General features: G+C 41.8%; 2 protein-coding genes across 2 annotated transcripts; both read right to left on the reverse strand.

Annotated features, from left to right (window-relative positions):
- Nucleotides 1–259: 259 nt before the first annotated feature.
- On the reverse strand, nucleotides 260–1165 carry LOC105948062 (cyclin-O protein B-like). Its single transcript, XM_012968722.2, has one exon. It carries the CDS (start codon nucleotides 1163–1165, stop codon nucleotides 260–262), a length of 906 nt encoding a protein of 301 aa, XP_012824176.1.
- An 8316-nt stretch (nucleotides 1166–9481) lies between these two features.
- On the reverse strand, nucleotides 9482–10387 carry LOC116406781 (cyclin-O protein B-like). The gene has a single exon (XM_031891680.1). It carries the CDS (start codon nucleotides 10385–10387, stop codon nucleotides 9482–9484), a length of 906 nt encoding a protein of 301 aa, XP_031747540.1.
- Between the last annotated feature and the right edge of the window lie 8914 nt (nucleotides 10388–19301).

The raw sequence follows: 19301 nt of genomic DNA on the forward strand, positions 1-19301 counted from the left end.
AAAACTAAAAGTTAAATCAAGACCTGCCCCAAGATTGCCTTTACACCACTAGGTGAATGCCGAATTCCTCTCTATTCCTGAGCATAAAGCAGACCCCGGCATCTGCTGTCAGACATGGGGAATAAAAAGGAATGGAACATCCCCCTAGTGCAATAAAGGTGCCTAACAGACCCGCTAGTCCCACCTGTTTTTAGTGTTTCCCTAAAGAGTTAGAAGTATGTTAGTGTGATGTTTAACTATACTGCCATACTTACCCCTTCTACTCCCTTTCTTTTTGCTGCGGGGTAGGTCTCTTAAACACAGCTGGCATCAGTTGGTACAAGAAGCCCTTTTCTAAAGATGTTAAAGGGGCAGCCTTCTCTATGCCCTCCTGCATTAGTAGGTCTGCTGCTTTTAGGCAGCTCTGAGCCATAATGGATGGTTTGTGGGCTTGAGCTTTATAGCTGGTCATGCTCAATGCAGCGACTGCTTTAGCAGCTAGAAGGGTCTTTACTTCCCTGGTGAGGTGGGCATGGGAATTCTTATTCCTTGACATTCTCTGAAGAGAATAATATTCAAGGAAAGAGTTGATGGTTGGAGCCCACAGACGACAATGTAGCTTCTTCAGAATTAGTTTCTCTAGGCCATACAATAATGTGGGTGTTAGGCCGGTGTTAGTAAATGCCTTTAGAAATTTTCGTTTTTTGGGATGATGTTTCTCAACTACTTTGCAGGCCACATAGAGACAGGTAGCGCCAACTGCCTTTAAGATAGCAATTTCTATAGGGGTGCAATCCAGGTATCTTTGCAGCATGTTGATACTTAGGCAGAGGGTCTCGAAGTCAAATCCATACTTCCTGTGCACATTAATCATCTGGGTGGTCACTGCGCTCCAGGAGGTCTCACTGATGTTTGGTTGTTTATCCAGGAAATTTACAGGGGTAAAACTCTCTTCCTTGCTCTTATTAAATTGGTATCCATTTTCTCCAAATTCACTGAACATTTTCAGGGCTTCCCCTATCTTGCCAAAGCTGTTCCATGGGTCTTTTAAATAAACAGGGCCACGGGGCACTTGATGGTCATATTTTAGCTTCTTATTGCTGGCTTCAGAGCTGTCTGTGCTTCTGCCCTCTCCTCCTTTTGAAGTCTCTTCTAGCTTCCTTTTCTTGAAAATTATAGTCTCCATCGAGTTTTTTGCCCTCTCTATGTCTCTCTATCACTACTCTCTCCTCTAACTGACCCTCTCCAATGGTCTCTCTCTGCTCGCCAATAGTCTCTATCACTGCTCTTTCCTCAGTCTCTCTCCAATGATCTTTCAAATCTGTGTTTCTCTATCACTGCTTTCTCCTCTGCCTCTCTCTATCGCTGCTCTCTCCTCTAACTGACTCTCTCCAAAGGTCTCTCTCTGCTTCTATAACTGCTCTCACCTCTGTCTCTCTCCAATTGTCTCTATCGCTGCTCTTACCTCAATCTCTCTCCAATGATCGCTGCCTCTCTCTCACTGCTTTCTCCTTTTTCTCTCTCAACAGTCACCCTCTGCCTCTCTCTATCACTGCTCTCCAACTGTCTTTCTCCAACTGTCTTTCTCCAACTGTCACTCTCTGCCCTTTATCATCAAACAATTGCTGCAGCTCATTTTCATTTCCACCAGTTGCTCATCACTGATTGGCTGGACAGGTTTGACACAGGTTGCTCTGTTTCAATTACATTCCTGCCAAGTACTAAACTTTCTCCATAATTCTAGAACTGTAGGAGCTGTAATATTATTAATATTAAACCTATTGTACTATCTGATACAATACAAAAAGCTACCAGTATCATTAACACACAATTAAATATATCCCACAGTGTACAAAAGATATGTTTCCAGTTATGGTAGATAAACGAATGTTTTATTAATAAGAGTTATCTTGTGTTATGAGGACTGTGCTGTTTCTGAAGACAATATGAATAATTTGCTTAAATAAGACTAGATACAAAGTGACATTCATGTGCTGTGGAATTACTAGATAGTGGACTTCGGATAGATAGATCCCATACCTGTATAATAAAATAATTGCTTCCCCAGGCCACCAATCATTTGGTAAAAATGACATTTTCTTTGCACCACACCCCATAGCAACAGAGCTGTCTACAGTAACATTAGGGACGTGATTCTCACACTATCAGGCTCACTTCCAGTGGGCTCCTAGCTATTGAGTATAGTGTTAGTGTTCCGCTCTTCAGGTCAATAGTATTGAACCTACACAGGTATATGGTTGCTAGGGTTTATATTCCCTAACCACCTAAAGAGAATGAAATGTCAGAACAAAAGTAAGTGAGCAATAAAAGAATAACAATATAATAAAATAATAATAAAAAATTATTTTAATGTTAGAAAGCAAAGTCAGCCTATAGCAGGACTGTCTAAAAGGTATTCAGATAATTATATGTGGTCACTAGTAATCACAGCAGCCCAGTATTGCCCATGAACAGTTTTAGCAGATCTAAAACATAAATTCATATTGGAAAGTTGTTTTCTTTTATTAAGCAAAAATTATTTTGGGGATTGACATGTTCTTTAATAATAGGCACCTATCACTAGTGACAGTTGGCCAACACTATCATTGCAAAGATCCTTCTGTATGATATCAAGGTCCCATATCAGTATGATATTACTGAATTCCATCAGCAAATTAAGTTCATTCTCAAAAATAGAAATCATCTCTACCTTAGAATGGCCAATCAGATGATTGGATCATTTTAGTCATAGGTTGAATGATTCTCATCCTATTACTGTTAGAGGTCCATCATAATTCTTAAATTTCCTTGACACTTACACCAGTAAGGAAAGGAATTTAAGATCTGGGCAGAACTAGTAAACCATAACGCAAGTTCAGTTATCCTTCAAATATACTTATTTTAAAAATAATCATTTTTTAAAAAGACTGGCTTCTTTGACTCTTCATAAAAACATGAAATAGTTTGCTGGTAAACCTAAATCATGAGCCCTGGTGGTTTACGGTACCAGTTAATGGACCAAGACTTCTCTGCCTGCCACCTACCGGCATTAATCAAGTATTTATCTAATGGGCTGTATCAGGGAATTGGTTTGGGGGCTCATTGGCTCTAGCTCAAGGTTTCAGATTTGAAGTGTTAAAGAGGAGCCACGGGATGTGAGGACCTCTGGGGTATTTTCTTTAGCAGATAACGTTTGAAGTACATTGGAGGCCCAATGGGACTAAGCAATTAGGAATGGTGACTTTATTTCTCTCTTTTGGAACCTAGTAACCTTGTTAAAAGTGTTGTAATTGATTTTCATGGAAATGACCAGAATTTTTACATTAAAGCGAATCACTGATTATTTTTATTATAAACACAAAATATTGAGGGAAACCGGCCTATACGAAACGATGCATTACTGAAAGTACCACCATCATATTTAAGAAGCACATCCTATGAAACATGTTATATTGCAACCTAGTGTGTTTACTTAGGTTGTCAGTGTGTAAAGGAGACCATACATAGACAGATACGTCTACCATCCTTCTAAACCGAGCTGCAGTCTTTTTAGGGCTCTGGCACACGGGGAGATTAGTCGCCCGCGACAAATCTCCCTGTTCACGGGTGACTAATCTCCCTGAATGTAAGTTGCTGGTGGGATGGCACACGCTGCGCAGGTGATTTCGGCAAATCCCCGAAGTTGCCTCGGGAGGAGGGATTACACTTTGAATCCACCTGAAGGTTTCTTTTTGCAAGAGGCCAGGCAATCCACTGACAGAAAAACACAAGTGAAGAATAAACCCGAGGTGCTATAGCTTAATGATTAGGTTACACAGGAGAAGTGGGGGAGAAAAGGTTAAGCCATGAACAATGGATTCTGCACCTGAGGAAGGGGATTGACCCCAAACACTAACCCCCATATGTAATAAGGCACTAAGTTAAGATATTTGCTTTTAAACATGTGACCAGTAAATGCTACCCACCGATTGGTTGCTATAGGTTACTGCTCCTTGGGCAAACTTAATTCATTTTATTACATAGTTTTCTGCTTTGCAAAAAATGCAGTTAGGTGATAAGAATTCTGCATTGCTTTTCCCTTTGTTTGGTTCCCCAGCATCAGTAAAAGTAAAGGACACATTAGCAACAATGATGTAGTGCAGAAGTTTGTTTGGACAAAAGTACCTCAACAAACATGATATTCCATTTTTGAGAAAGAACATGTCTGAAATTGTAGTCATCGTTTCTTAGGAGTAAGTAATGTTCTGTAATTCAAATATAGAGCAGAAAAAATGTGAGAGTATCCTGCCCCATTGAATCCTATTGCTTAATGTTTATTGAGGTCCCAAACAGGGTTGCTATCTTGTCAGTTAAAATTAAGCCAATGCTATTAATAGAAAAGAAATATAATAGTTAAGGGAAGCTCGGTATTATTATTATTACTACTACAGTGCCTATTTTTGAAACTATGCACCAGGGATGTAAAAATTTGCAAGCCACTTATACCTCTAATGGCAATTTATTGACTGAGAACCTAAAGGTACTTATTGATAATAACTGTCGCTGTATAGATAACAAGGAGCCACGTGTAGCGGTTAAAAGAATTCTTTATTATACAAAAGGCCTAACGTGCTTTGTGGTTCTCAACACGTTCATAGGCATACTTTAAACTCAAATCAACGGACTGTTTGAGAAGGTCATGTTCTAATCTTGCAGAATTCTTTGGTGCCTGTGCTTTGGGACTGTAAGTTTTGAATAAATATTGAAATAATAATAATGGAAAGATATAATCACCTGGTGGGTCCCGAATGTTCAGCACCCCCCAGTGAATATAAACACTTTTTTAAGAACAGGCCAAGGGCTACACTGAAGAATGAAGAAAATCCCAATATGATGCTCCTACAGAAGTTCCCAGTGCAGCTTTCAGCAAACAGAAACGTTGGCCCGGGGCACTTCTGTAGGAGCCCCATTGTCAGGAGCAGCCACAGGTGGGTGGCTGGCAGGTACAGCCACAGGTGGGTGGCTGGCAGGTAGGAGCCTATATGCTGTGTAATATAGGCAGAAGGCATATTGAGATGCAGAGACATTTATTAAGGATTCAGCAAGAAATACAAGTCCATAAAACAGGCCAGTGGTCAGAGGCAGGCGGCAAAACAATACAAGTCCATATAGCAGGCAGAGGGTCAGGACTGGCAGCAGGCAAGGAGGGTCCGAATAACAGGCAGTGGTCAGGGGCAGGCTGAAGACGGAGAGCAGTCAAATAAACAGGCCGAGGTCAAATACCGGGAGATCCAACAGAAGTCAGGGACAGGAGACGAGGAACGGAACCAGGCAGGAGTCAGGCAGGTATGGTCACAGGAACACGGGCAGGTACGGGTGCAGGAACCAGGTAGGAGTCAGGCAGGTACGGACACAGGAATCACAAAAAGGGCTTAATGAACAAGCAACCAGGGGTTGCTTCTAACTGGCTTATAAAGCCCAATAATTGTCCAATTGCAACCACCTGGGCTTACTAAGGGAGGAGGAGGCGACAAGTCTGAACAATGGAGCAAAGAGGGGTGAATATAATGTTTAGGGCTGGATGCCCAAGGTCTCAAGTGGCTCAGTGGAGTAATGCGGAACCTGCCTAATATAGAGTCCAGAGTTCGAGTACAGGAAGGTCCTGACACCCATGTTGTGACCTTCTTCCACTTCTTCATTCTTCTCTGCAGCCCCAGGCCGCGTGTGCATGCACAGTAAATGAAAGAGCCAGCTTTTTGCTTCTATGTTCTGCTTTTCACTCTACTTTGGGTGCCTACCTGGAGCAGAACTTAGAGAAGATCCTAAAGGAAGAAGAAGAGGTGGTGCTCCTAGCCAAGTAACCTGAGTTTGTGAAATATCAGTAAACAGGAGCATTGGGCCAGGGTCTCAGGTAAGCGATTATAACTGTGGGGTACCTAGCATTTTGGCATGTCCCAGTGATTATACTTTTCCTTCCCCTTTAATAAGCCTGATGTACCAGAGATTGTAGAGAGGCACTACATACCATTGCCTTCTTATTTGTCTGCAGAGAACTTTATTTTAGAAACTATAGCTCTCCTTTTCATACTGTACTTATCTAAATCCCCCACAATCCTACCAATGGCTGAAGACATACCAATAAACTGGCAGCATAGAATTTGCCCTTTCATGCTCATGTTGCTAAAAATGATATTTATAACCAAACCAGATGACTGGGAAATACCAACCAGCAGAAGCAACTGCAGAGGCAGCGCCCTTTACAGCAGGGATGACCAGCAGGCCCAGAGGGGGATTTGAAATAGGCCCTGGCATTGCAAGTACACAGAGTCCCAAACAGCCCCCACCAGCCCAATAAATTGTGACTGTCTATGGGATCTTACAGCAGCCCCTCTGGTGTTTGCCAGAATTTACAGTTTGCTAGTCAGGGCCTGATGAACATATGTGTGATGATCCACCTTACAGTATTGTCCATCCAAATTCCTTTCCATATTTTCATCTTTCTTTGCCCTTCGAAATGATAAGCTTTGGTGGCTGAGGGGCAGACAGGTAAGGTGACATGCACAGTGGACTCTGAAGCTGTACATATATATCAATGAATGCTGCTACATGCATTATAACACAGAGTTATTGTGCATTTAATAAAGATACTCTGCAATGCATTTTTGGGCCTGTCAGGTAAGAACTAATGGCTTATAAATGTGTATCCCCTTTCTGGCTGCATTAGTCAAAATGTCCAGCTACTGATAGAGCATGGGATACATTGGATTCCTCTTCCACATGATAGGCCTTCGCTAAGGGGCACTTTCTCTATGGAGGGTGTTGTTTAACTACACCTCCCACTGCCCAGTGTACGTGCAAGGGTTAAATGAATTAAACGCCCTGAACCTAAAACAGATAACGATGATTTATGCACCTTATCAGTTATACCCCATTACGCGATTACTACCCCGCATCAACAGCCACCTCCCCCAGAAACCACTGTGCCCGCCCGACGCGCGTTTCACTCCCTTTCATGGAGCTTTCTCAAGGGCCCTTGAAACGCGCGTCGGGCGGGCACAGTGGTTTCTGGGGGGAGGTGGCTGTTGATGCGGGGTAGTAATCGCGTAATGGGGTATAACTGATAAGGTGCATTATGGTCGTATAATTTTAGGTGCAGGGTGGTTTACTCCAGGGACGGGGAGGTGACAATATGCTCTATGGTGGGGTGAATTATACAGGCTAGGAACATTATGGAAGTGCTGTAGTAAAAGCACCCTGGAACTCCCACGTATCCCATACTTTATAGGATGATGGGACAATTGATATATGCTACAATACTTGTTTAGATATTATTACTTAGTTAAAGGGAGTGTTACAAATATTATAGGAGTGTTGTAGTAAAAGCACTCCAAAACTCCCGTTTTTTCTAGCAAGCTTTAATAGATTTTCTTTCTCTGTCTGCTGTGAAGGTAGTTACATTTGTAACTAATTCGGTGAGGGACTTTCCCTACTACTTTCCAGTTGCAATTTGAAGTGGAGAGAAATTGATACAACTCTGTTTGCTTTTGAAACTGGCAACATTGTTTTGAGGCTCATGTTAGCCTCAGTGAAATAGCAACTAACAATTGATGCTCCCTGGAGAACTGATAAGATCTCTGATATACCCCCTGCTATTTTTAATGGGATTTTCTTTTTTCTTTTCTATTTATTACTTATGTAAGTTTTATTATAAATTAATAAAGGTTAAATTTTAATTTCACGATCTACTAAAACTCTGTGTCAATTAAGTGAGTCCAATTAGGCAACTAAATAACGGTGCAGTTAATTGAAGTCTGTTGTGGAACACCCGTTAGGGAGTTTCTTAAGTTGGTTTTTTGTATGTATGAAAACTAAAAGTTGAATCAAGTCCTGCCCCAAGATTGCCACTAGGTGAATGCTGAATTCCTCTCTATTCCTGAGCATAAAGCAGACCCCGGCATCTGCTGTCAGACATGGGGAATAAAAAGGAATGGAACATCCCCCTAGTGCAATAAAGGTGCCTAATAGACCTGCTAGTCCCACCTGTTTTAAGTGTTATAGAGTTATTGCTCCCTAAAGAATTAGACGTATGCTGTGTGTTGTTTAACTATACTTAACTATATTTAACTTGTATATATTATGTATGAAAACTAAAAGTTAAATCAAGTCCTGCCCCAAGATTGCCTTTACACCACTAGGTGAATGCCGAATTCCTCTCTATTCCTGAGCATAAAGCAGACCCCGGCATCTGCTGTCAGACACGTGGAATAAAAAGGAATGGAACATCCCCCTAGTGCAATAAAGGTGCCTAATAGACCTGCTAGTCCCTCCTGTTTTTAGTGTTATAGAGTTATTGCTTCCTAAAGAATTAAACGTATGCTGTGTGTTGTTTAACTGTAATTAACTATACTTAACTTATACTTAATATTTAAATGGAGGGGGGGCACTGCTGGTGGAAGGTGAATGCTCTCTGGTCAGACCGCAGACCCCGGCATCAGCAGTCACACAGATGTAAACGGGAACGGAGCATCCACCTATTACTTTAAACTTGCCCATATGTATGAAAACAAAAAGCTGAATTAAGTCCTGCCTCAAGATTGCCTTTACACCACTAGGTGAATGCCGAATTCCTCTCTATTCCTGAGCATAAAGCAGACCCCGGCATCTGCTGTCAGACACGTGGAATAAAAAGGAATGGAACATCCCCCTAGTGCAATAAAGGTGCCTAATAGACCCGCTAGTCCCTCCTGTATTTAGTGTTATAGAGTTATTGCTCCCTAAAGAATTAGACGTATGCTGTGTGTTGTTTAACTATACTTAACTATATTTAACTTGTATATATTATGTATGAAAACTAAAAGTTAAATCAAGTCCTGCCCCAAGATTGCCTTTACACCACTAGGTGAATGCTGAATTCCTCTCTATTCCTGAGCATAAAGCAGACCCCGGCATCTGCTGTCAGACACGTGGAATAAAAAGGAATGGAACATCCCCCTAGTGCAATAAAGGTGCCTAATAGACCCGCTAGTCCCACCTGTTTTTAGTGTTATAGAGTTATTGCTTCCTAAAGAATTAAACGTATGCTGTGTGTTGTTTAATTGTAATTAACTATATTTAACTTGTACTTAATATTTAAATGGAGGGGGGGCACTGCTGGTGGAAGGTGAATGCTCTCTGGTCAGACCGCAGATCCCGGCATCAGCAGTCACATAGATGTAAACAGGAACGGAGCATCCACCTATTACTTTAAACTTGCCCATATGTATGAAAACTAAAAGTTAAATCAAGACCTGCCCCAAGATTGCCTTTACACCACTAGGTGAATGCCGAATTCCTCTCTATTCCTGAGCATAAAGCAGACCCCGGCATCTGCTGTCAGACATGGGGAATAAAAAGGAATGGAACATCCCCCTAGTGCAATAAAGGTGCCTAACAGACCCGCTAGTCCCACCTGTTTTTAGTGTTTCCCTAAAGAGTTAGAAGTATGTTAGTGTGATGTTTAACTATACTGCCATACTTACCCCTTCTACTCCCTTTCTTTTTGCTGCGGGGTAGGTCTCTTAAACACAGCTGGCATCAGTTGGTACAAGAAGCCCTTTTCTAAAGATGTTAAAGGGGCAGCCTTCTCTATGCCCTCCTGCATTAGTAGGTCTGCTGCTTTTAGGCAGCTCTGAGCCATAATGGATGGTTTGTGGGCTTGAGCTTTATAGCTGGTCATGCTCAATGCAGCGACTGCTTTAGCAGCTAGAAGGGTCTTTACTTCCCTGGTGAGGTGGGCATGGGAATTCTTATTCCTTGACATTCTCTGAAGAGAATAATATTCAAGGAAAGAGTTGATGGTTGGAGCCCACAGACGACAATGTAGCTTCTTCAGAATTAGTTTCTCTAGGCCATACAATAATGTGGGTGTTAGGCCGGTGTTAGTAAATGCCTTTAGAAATTTTCGTTTTTTGGGATGATGTTTCTCAACTACTTTGCAGGCCACATAGAGACAGGTAGCGCCAACTGCCTTTAAGATAGCAATTTCTATAGGGGTGCAATCCAGGTATCTTTGCAGCATGTTGATACTTAGGCAGAGGGTCTCGAAGTCAAATCCATACTTCCTGTGCACATTAATCATCTGGGTGGTCACTGCGCTCCAGGAGGTCTCACTGATGTTTGGTTGTTTATCCAGGAAATTTACAGGGGTAAAACTCTCTTCCTTGCTCTTATTAAATTGGTATCCATTTTCTCCAAATTCACTGAACATTTTCAGGGCTTCCCCTATCTTGCCAAAGCTGTTCCATGGGTCTTTTAAATAAACAGGGCCACGGGGCACTTGATGGTCATATTTTAGCTTCTTATTGCTGGCTTCAGAGCTGTCTGTGCTTCTGCCCTCTCCTCCTTTTGAAGTCTCTTCTAGCTTCCTTTTCTTGAAAATTATAGTCTCCATCGAGTTTTTTGCCCTCTCTATGTCTCTCTATCACTACTCTCTCCTCTAACTGACCCTCTCCAATGGTCTCTCTCTGCTCGCCAATAGTCTCTATCACTGCTCTTTCCTCAGTCTCTCTCCAATGATCTTTCAAATCTGTGTTTCTCTATCACTGCTTTCTCCTCTGCCTCTCTCTATCGCTGCTCTCTCCTCTAACTGACTCTCTCCAAAGGTCTCTCTCTGCTTCTATAACTGCTCTCACCTCTGTCTCTCTCCAATTGTCTCTATCGCTGCTCTTACCTCAATCTCTCTCCAATGATCGCTGCCTCTCTCTCACTGCTTTCTCCTTTTTCTCTCTCAACAGTCACCCTCTGCCTCTCTCTATCACTGCTCTCCAACTGTCTTTCTCCAACTGTCTTTCTCCAACTGTCACTCTCTGCCCTTTATCATCAAACAATTGCTGCAGCTCATTTTCATTTCCACCAGTTGCTCATCACTGATTGGCTGGACAGGTTTGACACAGGTTGCTCTGTTTCAATTACATTCCTGCCAAGTACTAAACTTTCTCCATAATTCTAGAACTGTAGGAGCTGTAATATTATTAATATTAAACCTATTGTACTATCTGATACAATACAAAAAGCTACCAGTATCATTAACACACAATTAAATATATCCCACAGTGTACAAAAGATATGTTTCCAGTTATGGTAGATAAACGAATGTTTTATTAATAAGAGTTATCTTGTGTTATGAGGACTGTGCTGTTTCTGAAGACAATATGAATAATTTGCTTAAATAAGACTAGATACAAAGTGACATTCATGTGCTGTGGAATTACTAGATAGTGGACTTCGGATAGATAGATCCCATACCTGTATAATAAAATAATTGCTTCCCCAGGCCACCAATCATTTGGTAAAAATGACATTTTCTTTGCACCACACCCCATAGCAACAGAGCTGTCTACAGTAACATTAGGGACGTGATTCTCACACTATCAGGCTCACTTCCAGTGGGCTCCTAGCTATTGAGTATAGTGTTAGTGTTCCGCTCTTCAGGTCAATAGTATTGAACCTACACAGGTATATGGTTGCTAGGGTTTATATTCCCTAACCACCTAAAGAGAATGAAATGTCAGAACAAAAGTAAGTGAGCAATAAAAGAATAACAATATAATAAAATAATAATAAAAAAATTATTTTAATGTTAGAAAGCAAAGTCAGCCTATAGCAGGACTGTCTAAAAGGTATTCAGATAATTATATGTGGTCACTAGTAATCACAGCAGCCCAGTATTGCCCATGAACAGTTTTAGCAGATCTAAAACATAAATTCATATTGGAAAGTTGTTTTCTTTTATTAAGCAAAAATTATTTTGGGGATTGACATGTTCTTTAATAATAGGCACCTATCACTAGTGACAGTTGGCCAACACTATCATTGCAAAGATCCTTCTGTATGATATCAAGGTCCCATATCAGTATGATATTACTGAATTCCATCAGCAAATTAAGTTCATTCTCAAAAATAGAAATCATCTCTACCTTAGAATGGCCAATCAGATGATTGGATCATTTTAGTCATAGGTTGAATGATTCTCATCCTATTACTGTTAGAGGTCCATCATAATTCTTAAATTTCCTTGACACTTACACCAGTAAGGAAAGGAATTTAAGATCTGGGCAGAACTAGTAAACCATAACGCAAGTTCAGTTATCCTTCAAATATACTTATTTTAAAAAATAATCATTTTTTAAAAAAGACTGGCTTCTTTGACTCTTCATAAAAACATGAAATAGTTTGCTGGTAAACCTAAATCATGAGCCCTGGTGGTTTACGGTACCAGTTAATGGACCAAGACTTCTCTGCCTGCCACCTACCGGCATTAATCAAGTATTTATCTAATGGGCTGTATCAGGGAATTGGTTTGGGGGCTCATTGGCTCTAGCTCAAGGTTTCAGATTTGAAGTGTTAAAGAGGAGCCACGGGATGTGAGGACCTCTGGGGTATTTTCTTTAGCAGATAACGTTTGAAGTACATTGGAGGCCCAATGGGACTAAGCAATTAGGAATGGTGACTTTATTTCTCTCTTTTGGAACCTAGTAACCTTGTTAAAAGTGTTGTAATTGATTTTCATGGAAATGACCAGAATTTTTACATTAAAGCGAATCACTGATTATTTTTATTATAAACACAAAATATTGAGGGAAACCGGCCTATACGAAACGATGCATTACTGAAAGTACCACCATCATATTTAAGAAGCACATCCTATGAAACATGTTATATTGCAACCTAGTGTGTTTACTTAGGTTGTCAGTGTGTAAAGGAGACCATACATAGACAGATACGTCTACCATCCTTCTAAACCGAGCTGCAGTCTTTTTAGGGCTCTGGCACACGGGGAGATTAGTCGCCCGCGACAAATCTCCCTGTTCACGGGTGACTAATCTCCCTGAATGTAAGTTGCTGGTGGGATGGCACACGCTGCGCAGGTGATTTCGGCAAATCCCCGAAGTTGCCTCGGGAGGAGGGATTACACTTTGAATCCACCTGAAGGTTTCTTTTTGCAAGAGGCCAGGCAATCCACTGACAGAAAAACACAAGTGAAGAATAAACCCGAGGTGCTATAGCTTAATGATTAGGTTACACAGGAGAAGTGGGGGAGAAAAGGTTAAGCCATGAACAATGGATTCTGCACCTGAGGAAGGGGATTGACCCCAAACACTAACCCCCATATGTAATAAGGCACTAAGTTAAGATATTTGCTTTTAAACATGTGACCAGTAAATGCTACCCACCGATTGGTTGCTATAGGTTACTGCTCCTTGGGCAAACTTAATTCATTTTATTACATAGTTTTCTGCTTTGCAAAAAATGCAGTTAGGTGATAAGAATTCTGCATTGCTTTTCCCTTTGTTTGGTTCCCCAGCATCAGTAAAAGTAAAGGACACATTAGCAACAATGATGTAGTGCAGAAGTTTGTTTGGACAAAAGTACCTCAACAAACATGATATTCCATTTTTGAGAAAGAACATGTCTGAAATTGTAGTCATCGTTTCTTAGGAGTAAGTAATGTTCTGTAATTCAAATATAGAGCAGAAAAAATGTGAGAGTATCCTGCCCCATTGAATCCTATTGCTTAATGTTTATTGAGGTCCCAAACAGGGTTGCTATCTTGTCAGTTAAAATTAAGCCAATGCTATTAATAGAAAAGAAATATAATAGTTAAGGGAAGCTCGGTATTATTATTATTACTACTACAGTGCCTATTTTTGAAACTATGCACCAGGGATGTAAAAATTTGCAAGCCACTTATACCTCTAATGGCAATTTATTGACTGAGAACCTAAAGGTACTTATTGATAATAACTGTCGCTGTATAGATAACAAGGAGCCACGTGTAGCGGTTAAAAGAATTCTTTATTATACAAAAGGCCTAACGTGCTTTGTGGTTCTCAACACGTTCATAGGCATACTTTAAACTCAAATCAACGGACTGTTTGAGAAGGTCATGTTCTAATCTTGCAGAATTCTTTGGTGCCTGTGCTTTGGGACTGTAAGTTTTGAATAAATATTGAAATAATAATAATGGAAAGATATAATCACCTGGTGGGTCCCGAATGTTCAGCACCCCCCAGTGAATATAAACACTTTTTTAAGAACAGGCCAAGGGCTACACTGAAGAATGAAGAAAATCCCAATATGATGCTCCTACAGAAGTTCCCAGTGCAGCTTTCAGCAAACAGAAACGTTGGCCCGGGGCACTTCTGTAGGAGCCCCATTGTCAGGAGCAGCCACAGGTGGGTGGCTGGCAGGTACAGCCACAGGTGGGTGGCTGGCAGGTAGGAGCCTATATGCTGTGTAATATAGGCAGAAGGCATATTGAGATGCAGAGACATTTATTAAGGATTCAGCAAGAAATACAAGTCCATAAAACAGGCCAGTGGTCAGAGGCAGGCGGCAAAACAATACAAGTCCATATAGCAGGCAGAGGGTCAGGACTGGCAGCAGGCAAGGAGGGTCCGAATAACAGGCAGTGGTCAGGGGCAGGCTGAAGACGGAGAGCAGTCAAATAAACAGGCCGAGGTCAAATACCGGGAGATCCAACAGAAGTCAGGGACAGGAGACGAGGAACGGAACCAGGCAGGAGTCAGGCAGGTATGGTCACAGGAACACGGGCAGGTACGGGTGCAGGAACCAGGTAGGAGTCAGGCAGGTACGGACACAGGAATCACAAAAAGGGCTTAATGAACAAGCAACCAGGGGTTGCTTCTAACTGGCTTATAAAGCCCAATAATTGTCCAATTGCAACCACCTGGGCTTACTAAGGGAGGAGGAGGCGACAAGTCTGAACAATGGAGCAAAGAGGGGTGAATATAATGTTTAGGGCTGGATGCCCAAGGTCTCAAGTGGCTCAGTGGAGTAATGCGGAACCTGCCTAATATAGAGTCCAGAGTTCGAGTACAGGAAGGTCCTGACACCCATGTTGTGACCTTCTTCCACTTCTTCATTCTTCTCTGCAGCCCCAGGCCGCGTGTGCATGCACAGTAAATGAAAGAGCCAGCTTTTTGCTTCTATGTTCTGCTTTTCACTCTACTTTGGGTGCCTACCTGGAGCAGAACTTAGAGAAGATCCTAAAGGAAGAAGAAGAGGTGGTGCTCCTAGCCAAGTAACCTGAGTTTGTGAAATATCAGTAAACAGGAGCATTGGGCCAGGGTCTCAGGTAAGCGATTATAACTGTGGGGTACCTAGCATTTTGGCATGTCCCAGTGATTATACTTTTCCTTCCCCTTTAATAAGCCTGATGTACCAGAGATTGTAGAGAGGCACTACATACCATTGCCTTCTTATTTGTCTGCAGAGAACTTTATTTTAGAAACTATAGCTCTCCTTTTCATACTGTACTTATCTAAATCCCCCACAATCCTACCAATGGCTGAAGACATACCAATAAACTGGCAGCATAGAATTTGCCCTTTCATGCTCATGTTGCTAAAAATGATATTTATAACCAAACCAGATGACTGGGAAATACCAACCAGCAGAAGCAACTGCAGAGGCAGCGCCCTTTACAGCAGGGATGACCAGCAGGCCCAGAGGGGGATTTGAAATAGGCCCTGGCATTGCAAGTACACAGAGTCCCAAACAGCCCCCACCAGCCCAATAAATTGTGACTGTCTATGGGATCTTACAGCAGCCCCTCTGGTGTTTGCCAGAATTTACAGTTTGCTAGTCAGGGCCTGATGAACATATGTGTGATGATCCACCTTACAGTATTGTCCATCCAAATTCCTTTCCATATTTTCATCTTTCTTTGCCCTTCGAAATGATAAGCTTTGGTGGCTGAGGGGCAGACAGGTAAGGTGACATGCACAGTGGACTCTGAAGCTGTACATATATATCAATGAATGCTGCTACATGCATTATAACACAGAGTTATTGTGCATTTAATAAAGATACTCTGCAATGCATTTTTGGGCCTGTCAGGTAAGAACTAATGGCTTATAAATGTGTATCCCCTTTCTGGCTGCATTAGTCAAAATGTCCAGCTACTGATAGAGCATGGGATACATTGGATTCCTCTTCCACATGATAGGCCTTCGCTAAGGGGCACTTTCTCTATGGAGGGTGTTGTTTAACTACACCTCCCACTGCCCAGTGTACGTGCAAGGGTTAAATGAATTTATGAACGCCAGAAGCTTTTGCAAAACAGAATAACAGATGATTTATTTGTCCCAGACAAAAGATGTGAATGCAGGGTTAACAATACTCACACTGCTAGGAGGTATAGCAAGTATGCAACAGGTACAGATGATGGTAAAGCAGATCAAGCAAAAGAGTTTGGTGTGCACCTGTTTATCCCTCTCAAAGAGTATGGGCAAGGTAAAGCCAACAGCAAGCAAGAAGATAGGAAATCCACCATTTTATCCTATTTTGGAAAAGTGGGGGCAGGGTTGGAACTAATCTATGATCCCTTCACTACTGTTTCCCTTTGCTCAGGCAGTAAGCCTGTATGAGACTATTCCTTTAGTCTCCTAGTTGGAGCTGGAAAGCTGCTCTTTCTATATAAGTGCTCACTGATTCACTTTCCTATAAAGTGCTATATAATGATATAACCTATGCTTTCTATACCTTGATCACGGGGTCCCTGCTCCACAACCTCACTAAGGGTGATGGTCTCCCTTAGGGCAGAAACTATTCCTGGGCCAGTGTGGATCCCAGGCTTCATGGAGCATCCACACAGATCTGAGATAATTTGCCCAGAAACAAGGAGAAAAGGAAAGGTCGTGTTTAAAGCCATAAGGGCACATTAACCTTATGGGTCCCTACAAATGTGTTTCCATTCACAGTTTATCAGTATGTTATAGATCAGGGATGCTCAGATTTACAGTCTTAAGTGTTATATGCCACTTAAACTGTAATGTGGCATTGCAATAAAAAATGACATATTGTTATATTTAGACAAACAACCCATGTTCTCAATTTGATCTTCTAGAATATCCGGAGGCAAAGTTGGGATCTAATAGCCATCAGCTTAAGATCAGGGGCACTCTGGCCATGAGGATAGTGGAGTACTTGCCTAAGGCGGCAGTGCCCGCAGGTTAGAAGGGGCAGATAAATTATACAATGCAAAATTCCTTAGTAGTGCAGAAAATGCATTTGCTCTTTCCGCACTACTGTTGGAATTGCTTCGCCCACCTCAGGGTGACAGAGGGGTCTAACACACACCTGTTACAGTCTGACCTGCCCTTAGTAATTTTTACATGGTTATAACACTTCATTATTACCAAAGAAACCTGGTTAGGCCAATATTTAGGCCTCTCTGTATATCTTATACCTACCGAGTGAAGGTCCTCTACCCCCTCAGTGCCCCAAAAGCCAGAATAAAGACACATACACCAGTATTATGTTTAAAATGTGGAAGCTTTATTGAAAATATAAATGCTTAACTGTGTACCTACTGAACTTGGCTTTTTGGTCCTAAGGAAGGCAAAAAAACACCTCTGAGAAGCTTGGGCCAATCTGCTTCACTAGAGGGAAAAATTCCTTCCTGACTCCTTAACGGCAATCGGAATTACTCCTAGGATCAATGCGCCATATTTATATAAAGGAAGCAGTGCATGGGAAATGGCAGCATAAGCCACTAGGTGAATTCTGCATTCCCTTCCATTCCGACCCCAGGCAGCCTGCAGACCCCGGCTTCTGCAGTCTGAGGGATGGAGTGAAAAGGAATGCAGTCTCCACCCAGTGGTTCAAAGGCTCCTGTGTATAAAATCCTGTGTATTAAATGGAGGGGGGGCACTGATGGTGGAAGGTAAATGCTCTCTGGTCAGACCGCAGACCCCGGCATCAGCAGTCAGACAGATGTAAACAGGAACGGAGCATCCACCTATTGCTTTAAACTTGCCCATATGTATGAAAACTAAATGTTAGTAACGTCTGAACCCTGCCCCAAGATTGCCTTTACGCCACTAGGTGAATGTCTAATTCCTCTCTATTCCAATGGTTTCCCTGAGCAGACAGCAGACCCCGGCTTCTGCTGTCAGACATGGGGAATAAAAAGGAATGGAACATCCCCCTAGTGCAATAAAGGTGCCTAATAGACCTGCTAGTCCCACCTGTTTTTAGTGTTATAGAGTTATTGCTTCCTAAAGAATTAAACATATGCTGTGTGTTGTTTAACTGTAATTAACTATATTTAACTTATACTTAATATTTAAATGGAGGGGGGGCACTGCTGGTGGAAGGTGAATGCTCTCTGGTCAGACCGCAGACCCCGGCATCAGCAGTCACACAGATGTAAACGGGAACGGAGCATCCACCTATTACTTTAAACTTGCCCATATGTATGAAAACTATAGAGAGAGAAGAAAATAGCTGCACCCTCCACAACCAAGCATCAAACTGAACCAGATTCTACAAAGGAGATAGACACGGAGAAAAAATCTCCAAAAAACGTGCAAATGAAGTGTTAATATGTACAAAAAACCAACTTAAGAAACTCCCTAACGGGTGTTCCACAACAGACTTCAATTAACTGCACCGTTATTTAGTTGCCTAATTGGACTCACTTAATTGACACAGAGTTTTAGTAGATCGTGAAATTAAAATTTAACCTTTATTAATTTATAATAAAACTTACATAAGTAATAAATAGAAAAGAAAAAAGAAAATCCCATTAAAAATAGCAGGGGGTATATCAGAGATCTTATCAGTTCTCCAGGGAGCATCAATTGTTAGTTGCTATTTCACTGAGGCTAACATGAGCCTCAAAACAATGTTGCCAGTTTCAAAAGCAAACAGAGTTGTATCAATTTCTCTCCACTTCAAATTGCAACTGGAAAGTAGTAGGGAAAGTCCCTCACCGAATTAGTTACAAATGTAACTACCTTCACAGCAGACAGAGAAAGAAAATCTATTAAAGCTTGCTAGAAAAAACGGGAGTTTTGGAGTGCTTTTACTACAACACTCCTATAATATTTGTAACACTCCCTTTAACTAAGTAATAATATCTAAACAAGTATTGTAGCATATATCAATTGTCCCATCATCCTATAAAGTATGGGATACGTGGGAGTTCCAGGGTGCTTTTACTACAGCACTTCCATAATGTTCCTAGCCTGTATAATTCACCCCACCATAGAGCATATTGTCACCTCCCCGTCCCTGGAGTAAACCACCCTGCACCTAAAATTATACGACCATAATGCACCTTATCAGTTATACCCCATTACGCGATTACTACCCCGCATCAACAGCCACCTCCCCCCAGAAACCACTGTGCCCGCCCGACGCGCGTTTCACTCCCTTTCATGGAGCTTTCTCAAGGGCCCTTGAAACGCGCGTCGGGCGGGCACAGTGGTTTCTGGGGGGAGGTGGCTGTTGATGCGGGGTAGTAATCGCGTAATGGGGTATAACTGATAAGGTGC

Source organism: Xenopus tropicalis, chromosome 8, assembly GCF_000004195.4.
Source record: "Xenopus tropicalis strain Nigerian chromosome 8, UCB_Xtro_10.0, whole genome shotgun sequence".
Taxonomy (NCBI): domain Eukaryota; kingdom Metazoa; phylum Chordata; class Amphibia; order Anura; family Pipidae; genus Xenopus; species Xenopus tropicalis.

Bases quoted from the DNA above. Each gene is read 5' to 3' on its own strand.
- LOC105948062 (XM_012968722.2), bottom strand. From the start codon at position 1,165: ATGGAGACTATAATTTTCAAGAAAAGGAAGCTAGAAGAGACTTCAAAA.
- LOC116406781 (XM_031891680.1), bottom strand. From the start codon at position 10,387: ATGGAGACTATAATTTTCAAGAAAAGGAAGCTAGAAGAGACTTCAAAA.